Here is a 14,428-nt window from a genome sequence, read left to right as displayed (position 1 = left end):
TGATGTTCAGTTTGTGCTAATGTTAGCAACATAAATTTAACAAAGTTGTGGCGAGAGAAACTGTTACATGTGTTACTATATTCAGTTTTACAGTGACTGTTGAAGTGGGAATTTAAAAACAACTTCTGTAGAGCTTTGATATATTCAGTGTATCTTATGTTAATATATGTTCAAATGCTGCAGAGTCCCTTGATGTACTGGAGAATTGGGTTTTGGAATTGTTTAATAATGTCAGGAAAGGTCCTTGGGTAAAACCAGAGCCGAGGATGGCAGTTCCCATCTGGAAAGTTGGTAAACTTTACAGATTAGAGGCAGTAAAAGATGTTCATATCCTTGATTTATCATGGACATTACCTTGTCTCCGCCAAGATTACCTGAAAAAGTCTGAAGATTACTTAGCACATCTTATTGGGCATGGTATTGTATTTCATTGCTTTGGAATATCTTAAGTGATTGTATTTAAATGATGCAATGTCTTTTTTTTCTTTGTTTTATAGAATTAGGACTTTTTAATGCATTTAAAGTTTATTTATTGATTATTAGCTCGCTATGGTTGATTTTTTTTCCTTCTTTTTTCTTTCCTTTTTTTTGTAAATAATGCCTTTGATATCACACAAGTTTTGATAGTCATCTCCCTAATTTGTACAGCACCATAGCCACGTTTTGCTTGTTCCAATAAATTTTGTCCTAATTTTGCTTTCTTTTTGCATGAATCCCCTTAAAAATCTATTGGCAATGCAAAATTCTATTAGAAGTTGCATATGACATAAAGGGGTGCAATTCAAGTACACAAGTGTATGCGATGAGCACCAAAGGCAACAAAAAATGGAACAACACCTTAACCCATTCTTGAGCAGTCCATGGAATATGGAACCACAATTACTATTGGAAACAACATTAGATGATGGGTATGAAGGATTCACGAAGCAATTTTTCACAATCATTTCTGAACTCTTCATTTTCTCAAAACATCTTGTATTTTGCTCTCTCCAAACAGTCTACACCAAGCAAAGAGTTACATCCTCCACAACTTCTTTCAATTTCTTCCTGACCACCATGCCTACTTAATAACTACTCTTTGACTGATTGGAAAGTATTCACAAAATCCCTAACAAAGAAAAACCCGAACTCCATAAACTGCAGGCGCCCCACTGTGAATGAGTGTAATTAGCTGATATCTCATCTGACTGAAAAAGGAAGCACCAATTAGCTAACAATTAACTCCTCTTTTTAAGTTAATCAAATGTAATTTTTTTTTTTTTTTTTGAGTTTTTTTCTTTTTTGCAAAACAACCTCTGAAGCAAAGAAACTGACTTTATATAATGCCATTAGAACCTAAATTTCCTTAGTCGCAAGAGCATCCTGCACGCTCAAACTCAAAAAACTATAGAATGAGTAGACTGAGAAATACTGTTGAGAGAGAGAGAGAAAGGAGAAAAACCTTAATTCTCATTCATGTGATTCACTACTTACAATTGAGAAGTATATATATATATACAAGCCTAGGAGAACTAACTACCATACATGTAACCTATATTAAAAAAGGAAAGACTGTACACTATATATACATTATATTCAACACTCCCCCTCAAGCTGGAGCATATATGTCATATGCACCAAGCTTGTTACAAATGTATTTAATCCTAGGACCTCTGAGAGATTTAGTGAAGATGTCTGCTAGTTGATCATTTGAATTAACAAAACTTGTAGCAACACATCCTGATGCGATCTTCTCTCTAATGAAGTGACAATCAACTTCAATATGCTTAGTCCTTTCATGAAAGACTGGATTGGATGCAATATGTAATGCGGCCTGGTTATCACATATGAGTTTCATCTGTTCATCCTTTCCAAATCTCAACTCTTGAAGAAGATGTCTCAACCATATGAGTTCACATGTTGCCAGAGCCATAGCTCGATACTCGGCTTCAGCGCTAGATCTGGCCACTACATCTTGTTTCTTACTCTTCCAAGATATTAGATTACCTCCAATAAAAACACAGTACCCTGAAGTGGAACGTCTATCTGTGGGTGAGCCAACCCAATCTGCATCTGTGTAACCAAAAACCTGAGTATGACCTCTGTTCTCGTACAACACACCTTGGCCTGGTGTGCTTTTGATATATCGAAGAATGCGGATTACAACATCCCAATGGCTATCACATGGTGACTGTAGGAATTGACTAACAACACTCACAGGAAAAGAAATGTTTGAACGAGTAATGGTGAGGTAGTTCAATTTACCTACGAGTCGTCGATATCTCCCAGGGTCTCCTAAAGGCTCCCCCTGTCCTGGTACAAGTTTGACATTCGGATCCATAGGTGTGTCTACCGGTTTACAGTGTAACATACCGGTTTCTTCCAAGATGTCTAAAGCATACTTCCTTTGGGAAAGAACCACACCGGAACTGGATTGAGCTATCTCAATTCCCAAGAAATACTTGAGTTTCCCCAAGTCTTTAGTCTGAAAGTGGGTAAAAAGATGTTGCTTTAGTTTCTGAATACCATCTTGATCACTACCTGTAATGACAATGTCGTCCACATAAACAACCAGATAAATACACTGCCCCAAGGAGTTATGATGATAGAAAACTGAATGGTCTGCTGTACTGCGAAGCATGCCAAACTCTTGAACAACAGAGCTAAAACGACCAAACCATGCTCGAGGAGATTGTTTCAAGCCATATAGAGAATGGTGTAACCTGCACACTAAACCAGACTCCCCCTGAGCAACAAAACCAGGAGGTTGCTCCATATAAACTTCCTCAACAAGATCACCATGAAGGAAGACATTTTTAATATCCAATTGATAAAGAGGCCAAGAACACATAGCAGCCATGGAGAGAAGCAGACGGACAGAAGCAATCTTGGCAACAGGGGAGAATGTGTCACCATAATCAGAACCATAAACCTGAGTATAGCCTTTAGCAACTAAGCGGGCCTTAAGGTGATCAACCTGACCATCAGGACCAACCTTAACTGCGTAGACCCAACGACAGCTAACTGTAGATTTACCAGAGGGTAAAACAACAAGATCCCAAGTGCCATTAGAGTGCAGAGCAGTCATTTCATCCACCATTGCCTGTCGCTAGCCTGGATGGGAAAGAGCTTCATGGGTGCTCTTTGGAAGAGAAACAGAGGATATAGCAGAAACAAAAGCAGAATAGGGTGAAGATAATCGATGATAACTCAAAAAATTGTAAATAGGATGAGGATTACGAGTACAGTGAGTACCTTTCCGAATAGCAATGGGTAAATCATCAGGAGAAGGCAGAGCCGGGGCAGGAGAAGTCGAAGGGGTAGGAAGTGAGTCAGAAGGTGCCTCAGCAAAAGGGAGAGGAGCAGCGACACGAGGGCGACGATGATAAACCTGAAGTGGTCGAGGAGGCACGACATCAGCTGGGGAGACAATGGGAAGGGGCAAGACTTCAGAAACAGGAAGAGACTCAGAAGTGGTGGAAAAGAATGGTGAGTCCTCAAAGAAGGTGACATCAGCGGAGATAAAGTATCGATGAGTCTCAAGGGAATAACAACGATAACCCTTCTGAAGTCTGGAATATCCCAAGAAGAGGCACTTCGTGGCTTTGGCAGAAAGCTTGTCCTGCGCAAGAGTGAGAATATGAACAAAGCAAGTACAACCAAAGACACGAGGAGGAAGGAAATAAAGTGGTTGGTCAGGGAAGAGAAGGGAGTGAGGAATCTGATCGTGTAAGATAGAGGAGGGCATACGATTAATCAAATAACAAGCGGTAAGAACAGCGTCCCCCCAAAAACGAAAAGGAACATTACTATAGAGGAGGATAGTACGAGCTGTCTCAACAAGATGTCGATTCTTGCGTTCAGCTACCCCATTTTGTTGAGGAGTATGAGCACAAGAAGACTGATGAAGAATCCCATGATGAGACATAAATGAAGTAAATGGGGCTGAAAAATATTCCCTAGCATTGTCACTGCGTAACACACGAATAGAAATATTGAACTGGGTTTGGATTTTAGCTTAAAATTTCTGGAAAATAGAGAATAACTCAGCTCGATTTTTCATTAAAAATAACCAAGTACATCGAGAATAGTCATCAATGAAAGTGACAAAATACTGAAATCCTAAAGTAGACGCAGTCCGACAAGGACCCCAAACATCAGTGTGGACAAGCTCAAAAGGAGACTTTGCCCGATTATTCAAACGCTTTGGGAACGAGACACGAGTATGTTTCCCAAGCTGACATGACTCACACGGAAGCGACGACAAAGTGGAAAAACGAGGGACCATCTTCTGGAACTTTGAGAGACTAGGATGACCCAGACGATTGTGAATGAGGAGAGGAGCATCAGTGGAAATGAAATTGCAGCAGATGAATCCGAGGTGAGGTGATAGAGGCCTTGAGACTCACGTCCTATGCCAATCGTCTTCCCCGTACTTCGGTCCTGCAAGGTCACAAATTTATCAGAAAAGGTAATAGAGCAATTAAGAGTACGAGTGAGTTTGCTGATGGAAATAAGATTAAAAGGACATTCAGGAGTATAAAGGACAGAATTGAGAGGTAGAGAAGGCAGAGGAAGGGCTAAACCAATACCTTTAGCCACAGTTTGAGAACCATTAGCTAAGGTAACAGTAGGTAAAGCAGAGGTAGTAGTAATAGAGGAGAAAAGATCCTTATTACCAGATAGGTGATCAGAAGCTCCAGAATCTAGAATCCAGGGTCCAAGAGAAGATGTGTGGGTAAGGCAGGCAGAGGCATTACCAGGCTGGGCAACAGAGGCAATAGAAGCCTGAGATGTCTGAGATGCGGAGGAGCTCGGAGGCTGAGGCAACGGAAAATCAGAGGACTGGGCCATATGGGCAGTGCGAGGAGGCCGTCCATGTAACTAATAGCAACGATCGCGAGTGTGGCTAAGTTTATTGCAATAGGTGCAATGAGGACGTTGGCCTCTACCTCGGGTACCACTGCGTCCTCCTCGATAGGTAGTTTGAGAAACTAACATAGAAGAATCTGAAGTGCTATCAGATGGCAAAGTCTGAGTGGACGAGATACGGAGGAGGTGAGCAAACACATCATCCAAGGACGGAACTGATGAACTACCAAGAATCTGACCACGGATAGGCTCAAGATCCAGACGAAGGCCAATAAGAGTAAGGACCATGAAGAACTTGTCAAGCTGTGTTTGTTGAGCCCCAACATCAGGAGTAAGAGGCATCACAATCAAGAACTCCTCCTTAAGAGAGGCAATCTGACCAATATAAGTAGATAGATCCAAGTCCTGTTGGCTGATATGGACAATAGCAGAAGCCACCTTATAAAGACGCTGGATATCATTCGTGTATAATCCTTTGGCCTGAGTCCAAAATTTAAAACAAGTTTTGTAGGTCTGAAGATGAAGAAGAATTCTGGGATCAACTGATTGCCATAATACACTACATAACTGTGCATCTATCTTCCTCCACTGTACACGGTCAACCTCAGGGATATCTGCCTCCTGGGTAACTAAGTGATCCTCATATTCTTGACCCATAAACCAAAGTTCAACAGAGGCAGACCAGGAAAGATAATTTTCACTGCCAACCAATTTCTCCAAAGTAATCATAGGAGATCCAGATATGATAGAGGAAAAAATGGAAGTTTTAGTAGCCATATCCACTTATCTGGAGAATGAAGTATGTTTGGATTGAAGAGAGCCCTAATACGGCTTCAGATTGCGGCGTGGCACCACCGAAAAAGGGAGTCAGCCTCAGATCGCGGCGTGGTACCACCAGAAAGGTAGAAGAACACTTCCCAAGGCACGTGTAGGGATTGGGGTGGAGAAAAAGTAGCCGGAACTTCGCCGGAAAAACTGTTTGGAGGGCCGACGGAGACAAAAATCCCCAAAAGAGGTACGTGCAGGGCTCGGATGGGAAAACCAAGGATGTAGGGAGGCTGGTCGGCGTCAGGCAAAGCTGGAGGAGGAGGCGCGTCGCCGGAAAAGGCCTCACGCGCCGGCGCGTGAGATGCAATCGCCGGCCGGAAAATTGCGCGTGGCCGGCATGTGGATGAGCTTTTGGTTCCGGTGCCTTCACAAAAGTTGGAGATCTCCTCCAGGCGCTCCTTCTGGTATGGTCGGTGTCGGAAAAAGACGTCGCCAGAAAGTTCGCCGGAAAATTTTGCCCACGGTGAGTGTTTTCTGACGATGATCCGACTGACCGGAAAGTATTGGGGGATGGGGAAGGTGATCGGAATGAAACACGGTCACCGGAAGGTTTCCCGGAGTTGATGACACGGGAAACTAGAAAAAATTATGTTTTCTCCCTTGGCTCTGATACCATGTTGAGAGAGAGAGAGAAAGGAGAAAAACCTTAATTCTCATTCATGTGATTCACTACTTACAATTGAGAAGTATATATATATATACAAGCCTAGGAGAACTAACTACCATACATGTAACCTATATTAAAAAAGGAAAGATTGTACACTATATATATATTATATTCAACAAATACCATTCTTTGTTTGCCTCATTTAACTTATCAGAGCATCCAACTTTCATGACCACTGAACACAACCAAAAAAAATAAAAAATCAAACTGACACCATCTTCAACTCCCTTTTCAAGAAGTTTCTCTGAAAACAAGGGAATATTCTGACCACCTTCTCCCTTCTAAAGATTAGACACTTAAGAATTTTGATAAGACGCATTGCTAAAAGGAACTGGAAAAAAGTCCTTCAATGAATAATCCCTTCAAGGAATTGTGTATTTTCTTGTTTTTGTATTCTTGTAGTTTAGTTTTCTTTGGTGGGAGGATTTCTCATCCTTCTCTTGTACTTCTTTTTTCTTTCATTATATCCCTTTGTCATTTCCTATAAAAAAATAAAAAAATAAAAAATAATCCCTCCACCAAATGTCACTCTGACAACAATGCTCTAGCATGATTGAAAGGCTTCCCACCCTTAAACACCTACTTCGATTAGGGGTTACCAACATGGAGAAGAGGAGATTTAGTATCTGCATTCTGCAAGGCAAGGGGGAGAAGGAGGGATGGGCTTCCATGGTGGAGTCCTTACCAAATATGGGATTTTGTTTTGATAAGAAGGAGAATAGACAAGAAGAGAGGGCCACGGGAAGGTCGTATGTGGAAGTGGCAAAGGGACCAAGGAGCAGGGATATTACAAAGGTCAGAGTAGAGGTAAAGGGGGAGGAAATAAGTAAAAATCTGAGCAGATTGGAACATTGCTTGGTAGGAAATTGGAACCCTAGTTCAGCACGAGAAGAGGATTTGGAGAGATTAGGGTGGTTAGTGGCAAGTGCGTGGGGATTGAAAGGAAAATTAGGTTTGGCAAGGCTGGGAAAGGGACGAGTTCTTCTGGAGTTTGAATTCGTGGAGGAAGCTAGAAATGTCCTCGCCTCTGGGAAGTGATCAGTGGGAGGGCTTCAGATGGGTTTGGAGAGATGGAGTCCAAAATCTGGGTGCTCAACAGAGAGAGAAGCTAGGAATGAAGCTTGGGTAAGGATTCTAGATCTCCCAATTTCGTTGTGGGTTCCGTCAATTTTGAGAAGAGTGGGGGAAGCGTGCGGTGGGTTTTTAGGTGTTGATCCTCAGACGGAAAGGATGGAGGAGCTTGAGTGGGCTAGGATTCTAGTAAAAACGAGTGGTGATGACCTATCGAGTTTGCTGGAGATTGGGGTTGAGGAGGGGATCTACTCCTTGTCTCTGTGGTGGGAGATCTCACCGTCGCTGAGGAAGAAACCGGGGGACTGTCGAGTCTGGCCTGGGCGACAGGATGGGGAGGTTAGGGATGACGGTGTAACACGCACTGGGCTGCACGTGGGAGAAATGCCAACTGTTGGGCCCGAGGAGCAGCTTCGCTCAAATGATGTGACTAGGGGGCAGGTAAGAGGGGCTGGCAATGAAGAGTTTGAACACCGGGCCCATATCGGGCCGGTGACCCGCCTTTCTTCTGGATCTTCGGGTGCTGGGTTGACCTAGTCTGGTCTGGCTGAGGGTCTCGTGGGTTTGAAGTGGGCTGATAGGCCCCCCGCGCAAGGCCCTTTAGCTATTTTAAAGGGGGTTGCGACTGTTGGTGTTGGGCTAGCGTTTGGGCCGTCTGAGGGGCGGGCCGCGGATGGGTCGAAGATTTCGCCTTGTGGGCCTTCAGTCCTGCTTGGGGGCAGTCTTGGGCCTTCTCAGGCCCAACCCCACGACAGAGGGCTCCCTTTGAAGTTTTGTTCCCCAGCCCACCTGGCTTGCTTTGGGTGTAACCTAGAAATGGAATTTTTAAAGTGTCAAGAGAAGGATGAAAGGAGGAAGCAGCAGCTGGAATCCCAAAGTTCAATGATAGACTGTGCATTAGTGGAAGAAGCCTCAAGGTATGGGTCTGATTTAAACTCTTGGGGTTTAAGGGTTTTGGGGCCTTTTCATTCTTCTCCTTTTTCTTTTGGTCAGACTCCGAAGGGTGAGCGTTACGACCATTCTGGGGCGAGGATGGAGAATCTTCAGGAAGGAAATATGCTGAGTTTGGCAGTTGTAAAAGGGTCCACAGTGAGTGGTAAGGGTTGTTGGGATTTGATTGAGGTTAATTGTGCCGCAAACGAGGCACACAACATGGAGTGGAATTTGGCTCGGGCTGAGCCCCAAGAAGTTAGAGGCGAGAAGGAGATTAATTGGGAGGAAAGCAGTCTGGCCAAATTTAGTAACTTTTTGGGATTTCCAACAGAAGGCCTGGAAAAGGAAATCTTGGGTTTTTTTGATAAAGATCAGAAAAAGGCGGGAAAGGATACATAGCAAAGGTAATTAGGGAAATCGAAATTCGAAAAGGAGCTCAAGAGGCTGAAGAGTTCAATCAATTATGAGGGGGAAATTAAGAAGAACTGTCATCTTAAGGGTAGAGGAGGTCAACTAATGATCGGATAATGAATCTCAAATTATTGAGTTGGAATGTGAGGGGTGCGAATGACAGTTCTAAAAGGAAAATAATTAAGTCATTGGTTAGAAGACAGAAGGTGGACTTGCTTTGTATCCAAGAGACAAAAATCCATTTAATGTCTGAAGGGGTGGTGAGAAGTTTATGGGCGGGGAGATTCTTAGACTGGAGAGCTTTAGATGCTTTTGGATCGGCAGGAGGTGTCTTGATTTGTTGGGACAAAAGATCTATGGAAATCTTGGATTGGGAGGAGGGCCAGTTCTCAATCTCCTGTAAATTCAAGAATGTTGAAAATGGGGTAGTCTGGGTGTTTACAGGAGTCTATGGTCCTTTCACCAAAGAGGAAAGGGAGAGCATGTGGGATGAATTTGGGGCAATTAGAGGAATTTGGGGAGAACCTTGGTGTGTAGGGGGTGATTTTAACATTATTCTATCCCAAGGGGAAAGAAGTAGACAAGGAAGGGTTACCTTAGCTATGAGGAGGTTTGCTCAGGTTATAGATGATCTCGAGCTTGTTGACCTCCCCTTGCAAGGAGGATCATATACTTGGAGTGGAGGTCTCTATAACCAATCCTGCGCCAAGTTGGACAGATTCCTTGCGTCTCCCAGCTGGCTTGATCAGTTCAGCAATGTGATCTAGAAAAGACTGTCTCGGGCCATATCGGATCACTTTCCTATTCTAATTGAGGGGGGTGGCATAAGAAGAGGTTTTTCACCATTTAGGTTTGAAAATATGTGGCTTAAAGTGGAAGGGTTTAAAGACCTCATACGGAGCTGGTGGCAGGGGATGTCGGTCAGAGGTAGGGCTAGCTATAAGTTGGCTACAAAGCTGAAGGTGATTAAACAGAATTTAAAAACCTGGAATAAGGATGTGTTTGCAGCTCTTCAGTAAGTGGAATACTGGGATCAGGTGGAAAGTGAGAAGAGGTTGACAGAGGAGAAAATCTCTAGTAAAAAAGAAGCCAAAGAGGGCTATGCTAAGTGGGTAAACCTAGAGGAAATACACTGGAGACAGTTATAAAGGGAGTTATGGCTAAGGGAAGGGGATAGAAACACGGGTTACTTTCATCGTATGGCAACGACACACCGAAGGAGGAACTCCATGGACAGAATAAAAATTAATGGGGTGTGGTTGTCAGAGGAGCAAGAAGTAAGGATAGGGATTGTAGACGCCTTTAAACAGTTGCTCATGGAAGACTCGGAGTGGAAGACGGATATAGGGGGGCTAAACTTGAATCAGATCAGTCAGTAAGAAGCGGAAATTCTGGAGCTTCCCTTCTCTGAGGATGAAGTTCATTCGGCTCTAATGGACATGAATGGGGACAAGGCTCTAGGACTGGATGGCTTCACTGTGGCCTTTTGGCAATGCTGTTGGGAGTTCGTGAAAGAGGAGATTCTAGAGATGTTTAAAGAGTTCCATGCGCAAAACTCTTTCCTCAAGAGCCTTAATAACGCGTTTCTAGTTCTTTTACCCAAAAAATGAGGGGCGGAGGAACCGGGGGACTTCAGACCTATCAGTCTTTTAGGAGGGCTATACAAATTATTGGCTTAGGTGCTGGCCAATAGGATTAAAAAAAGTGATTGGAAAAGTGGTTTCCTCGGATCGGAATGCATTTGTCATGGGTAGGCAGATTCTGGATGCCTCCTTAATTGCAAATGAGGTGATTGATTCTTGGCAAAAAAGGGGAGAGAAAGGCCTAATTTGCAAATTGGATATTGAGAAGGCATATGACAGCGTTAATTGGCATTTCTTGATGAGGATTTTGCAAAAAATGGGGTTCGGGTCTAAATGGATGGAATGGATGTGGAGTTGTATCTCAACTGCCAAGTTTTCAGTTTTGGTAAATGGAGTGCCTGCTGGGTTTTTCTCTAACTCTAAGGGGCTACATCAAGGTGATCTTCTATCCCCATACTTGTTCGACATGGGAATGGAAGTGTTGAGTGGTCTTATTAGGAGGGCTGTGGAGGGGGGTTTTATTTCTGGGTGCAACATCAGGCGGGGTAGTGGGCCGGCTGCCAATGTTTCTCACCTTCTCTTTGTTGATGACACAATAGTATTTTGTGAGGCAAAGAAGGACCACTTGACTCATTTGAGCTGGATCTTATTTTGGTTTGAAGTTGCATTAGGGTTAAGGATTAATCTAGCTAAAAGTGAAATTATCCCAGTAGCAGAGGTGGAAGAGATTGTTGAGATGGCTGTGGAGCTTGGATGCAAGGTAGGCCAGTTACCCTTAGTCTACTTGGGGCTGCCCTTGGGGGCGCCAAATAAGGCATCTTTCGTGTGGGATGGGGTGGAAGAGAGGGTGAGGTGGAAACTTGCCCTTTGGAAACGGCAGTATATCTCCAAAGGTGGAAGAATCCCCCTCATAAAGAGTACGTTGGCTAGTATGCCTTTGTATCAACTATCCTTGTTCTGTATGCCTAAGATAGTGGCAAGAAGGCTAGAAAAGTTGCAAAGAGATTTCTTGTGGGGAGGGGGAAATATGGAAAGAAAAGCCCACTTAGTCAATTGGGAGATGGTGTGTGCAGGTAAAGAGAAGGGGGGGCTTGGCTTGAGGAAGCTAGTCCTTTTGAACAAAGCATTGCTTGGTAAATGGGTTTGGAGATTCGCTCTGGCCAAGGACGAGCTGTGGAAGCAAGTGCTCATGGTGAAATATGAGCAAGAGGACCTTGGTTGGAGGACTAAGAAGGCAAATGGGGCATTTGGTGTCGGGGTTTGGAAGGAAATTCTGAAGGAATTTGATTGGTGCTGGGATAATATGGCTTTCAATGTGGGAAAAGGCACCAGAATCAGATTCTGGACTGATCCTTGGTGTGGGGGTGTTGAGCTGTCCCTAAGATTCCCTCAGCTCTATGCCGTGGCTGCCCATAGGAATGCCACAGTGGGAGAAATGTGGGACCAAAATTCTGGTCAAGGAGGCTGGAATTTAAGGTTTTTCAGAGATTTCAATGATTGGGAGTTGGACTTGGTAGGTGAATTACTTCAAGCATTAAGGGGCCAAAGGGTTACCTTGGAGGAAGACTCGGTTTTTTGGAAGGGAGGAAAAAACTTGTAGTTTGGGGTTAAGAATGCGTACAGCTTGTTGATCAGCCCCATTGTCTCCGTTTTCCCCAAAAATGGCATTTGGGTGGATAGAGTCCCAACTAAACTAGCGTTCTTTGCATGGGAAGCTGCTTGGGGGAAGGTTCTTACCCTTGATAGACTTCATAAGAGAGGGTGGTAGCTTCCTAACCGATGCTTTTTATGTGGTAGTGAAGAGGAAAATGTAAATCATTTGCTCATTCATTGTACAGTGGCTAGAGTGTTGTGGGAGATTGTTCTTGGTTTGTTCGGTGCCTAGTGGGTTTTTCTAGAAACTATAAAGGAGGTTCTACTCATCTGGAAGGGCTCTTTTGTGGGTAAAAAGAGGAAAGAAATCTGGACATCCATTCCGTTATTTATTTTTTGGACGGTTTGGAAGGAAAGGAATAGACTAGCTTTGAAGGGGGGAGTAGGGGGAGTTAGCTATTCAGAAACTTAAAAATTCTTTTGTTTGTAATGTGTGGGGCTGGGCAAAATTGTATAGTGGAGTGGAGACGCGCTCCCTTATAGGCTTCTTGGAGTGGTTGGCCTCCAAGTAAGGGTTGGTTTGTTTTTTGTCTCTTTTTGGTTGTGAGGCCTTTGCCGCTCTGTATACTCCTTGTATGCTATGTGGCTTTTTATGCCTTGTGTTAATATATTCCGTGCTTACTTATCAAAAAAAAAAAACACCTACCTTTCTCATATGACTTAAATCCAAAAATTATCCCACTCCTTTTTAGACTTCCAAAGCCACTTTTGAGTAAAGCCTTGCTGAGTTTGAAGCGTAGTTGTTGAAGGTGCATGTGGGCCGAAGGCATGACAGCTCCCTCACTGTAGCCCCTTTGCTTACCAGGGTGCACACCTTGTTGGAGAGGTGCGCCTTATCTATTTTATTTCCTTTGTAGACCTTAATTCTTGAAATTTTTCTATGAACTTTGAAATTTTACATTGCATTTGTTTTTTATTTGATGGTTTTTTTTTAAATGTTTGGAATCTTTATTTGTTTGCAGCTTGAATTGGAATTTTGCATCATATTTGATTATATGAGTATATGATAAATGTTTGCTTGCTCAAATTTACACTATTTTATAAAATAGACATGCATCCTAGGTTGTGGTTCACTTTGCTTAAGTGTGTGCCTTAAGTTGTGATCTGCACCTAGGCTGTAGGAGACCTTTTTGCCCCTTAGGCGCATCTTACACCTTTCAGAACTATTATTTGAAGGGCTTTCTGATTCCTAGACTTCCTTTTCCTTTATCTAAGCAAACAGATGACCACGTCATAAGATGGGTCTCCATTCAGATTGTTACCACTGAATCTCTCTCTTTGCATATGGGTAAACAAAGATGCAATTGAAAGTGCTTGATGATAGTGGGTGCTCCTTATGTACAAAGAAGGAAGCTTCTAAATCTTCTCATACCTAATATTTATCAATTGTACTTGAAGCAAATTGGAAGACTAGAAAGGGTGTTTTTGATTTGCATGAACCTTTTTCACTTAAAAAAAATTGCCTTTTTTTTTTTTTTTTTTTTTGTTATAAGCAAACAGAGCATTCCATTAAAAAAGTGCCAAGAAAAAGGGGCACACCCTATGTATACAGGTGGTTTATGCAAAAAAACCAAAGAAAGGCAACATGTATCTACAAAAAACAGCCACAAAACCCAATCCACTTGTAACTAAGACTATCTAAAAAGTCAAACATTGAGAAGTTTTCCCAATTCTAAAGAAACATTTGACTACTTCAAGAGGGCTCTAGTGAAGTTCTCCTTTAACCTTTGATCTAAGAGCCATTCACCCTTAAAAATTTGGCAGTTACACTCTTTCTACATGCACTAGAACAGACATAGGGGAACTATTCCCCAAATATAACGTCTCTTCTTATCCAATCCCTTAGCCTTCCATTCGAGGAGTAGATTTTTCACTATCTCTGGAAACACTCATTTCAGACTAAAGATATTGCTTCTTTCAACAAGCCAACCGATTGGTACCCTTTTCTATGAGCAAAAAATTATTAAATATAAACAGGGCCTACTCATGCACATGTGACGTATATGGAGAGGAAAGGCCATAGAATCTTAAAGTATCTCTTCACTAATTTTTTAGGCCCATACATAATGGTACCTCTGAAATTGATTTTCTCCTGGCACATACTGTTACAAATTTCGTGCTTTGACTTTATTCTTTTAATTCTTTTTAGACTTCAGATTGGTCTAATCAATTTTTTCAGAAGATTTTCCTGCCCTGCTCAAATTGCATTAATTCATTTAGCTGATCATATGTTTCCAGTCTTTTTAAGCCTGAGCAGAAAATCACTATTTTTTCAGAGGGCAGAGGAAGCTTGCATTTCTTTCTAAAAGCTAGAGGATGGGTCACTTCTATATCTGCTGGTGTTGGGAATGAAGGAATGCAACAATCGTCTATAGCCTATATATTTAGCATGTCTATACACCTCACTGACTCTGGCTTGGAAAAGGTGGTG

General features: G+C 42.7%; 1 protein-coding gene across 1 annotated transcript in view; it reads left to right on the top strand.

Moving 5' to 3' along the window:
• The window catches only part of LOC100251821 (nardilysin-like), a 72,461-nt gene that overhangs the window by 26,473 nt on the left and 31,560 nt on the right, over positions 1-14,428 (top strand). The window contains exons 8-9 of the mRNA XM_019220625.2: positions 184-417; positions 14,274-14,422. Coding sequence (XP_019076170.2) covers positions 184-417; positions 14,274-14,422 — 383 coding nt within the window. The remainder of the gene's footprint in view (positions 1-183; positions 418-14,273; positions 14,423-14,428) is intronic.

Source organism: Vitis vinifera, chromosome 6 (genome assembly GCF_030704535.1).
Source record: "Vitis vinifera cultivar Pinot Noir 40024 chromosome 6, ASM3070453v1".
Classification (NCBI taxonomy): domain Eukaryota; kingdom Viridiplantae; phylum Streptophyta; class Magnoliopsida; order Vitales; family Vitaceae; genus Vitis; species Vitis vinifera.
Note: the sequence above shows the minus strand (reverse complement) of the source record. Positions and strands in the feature narration are given on the sequence as shown.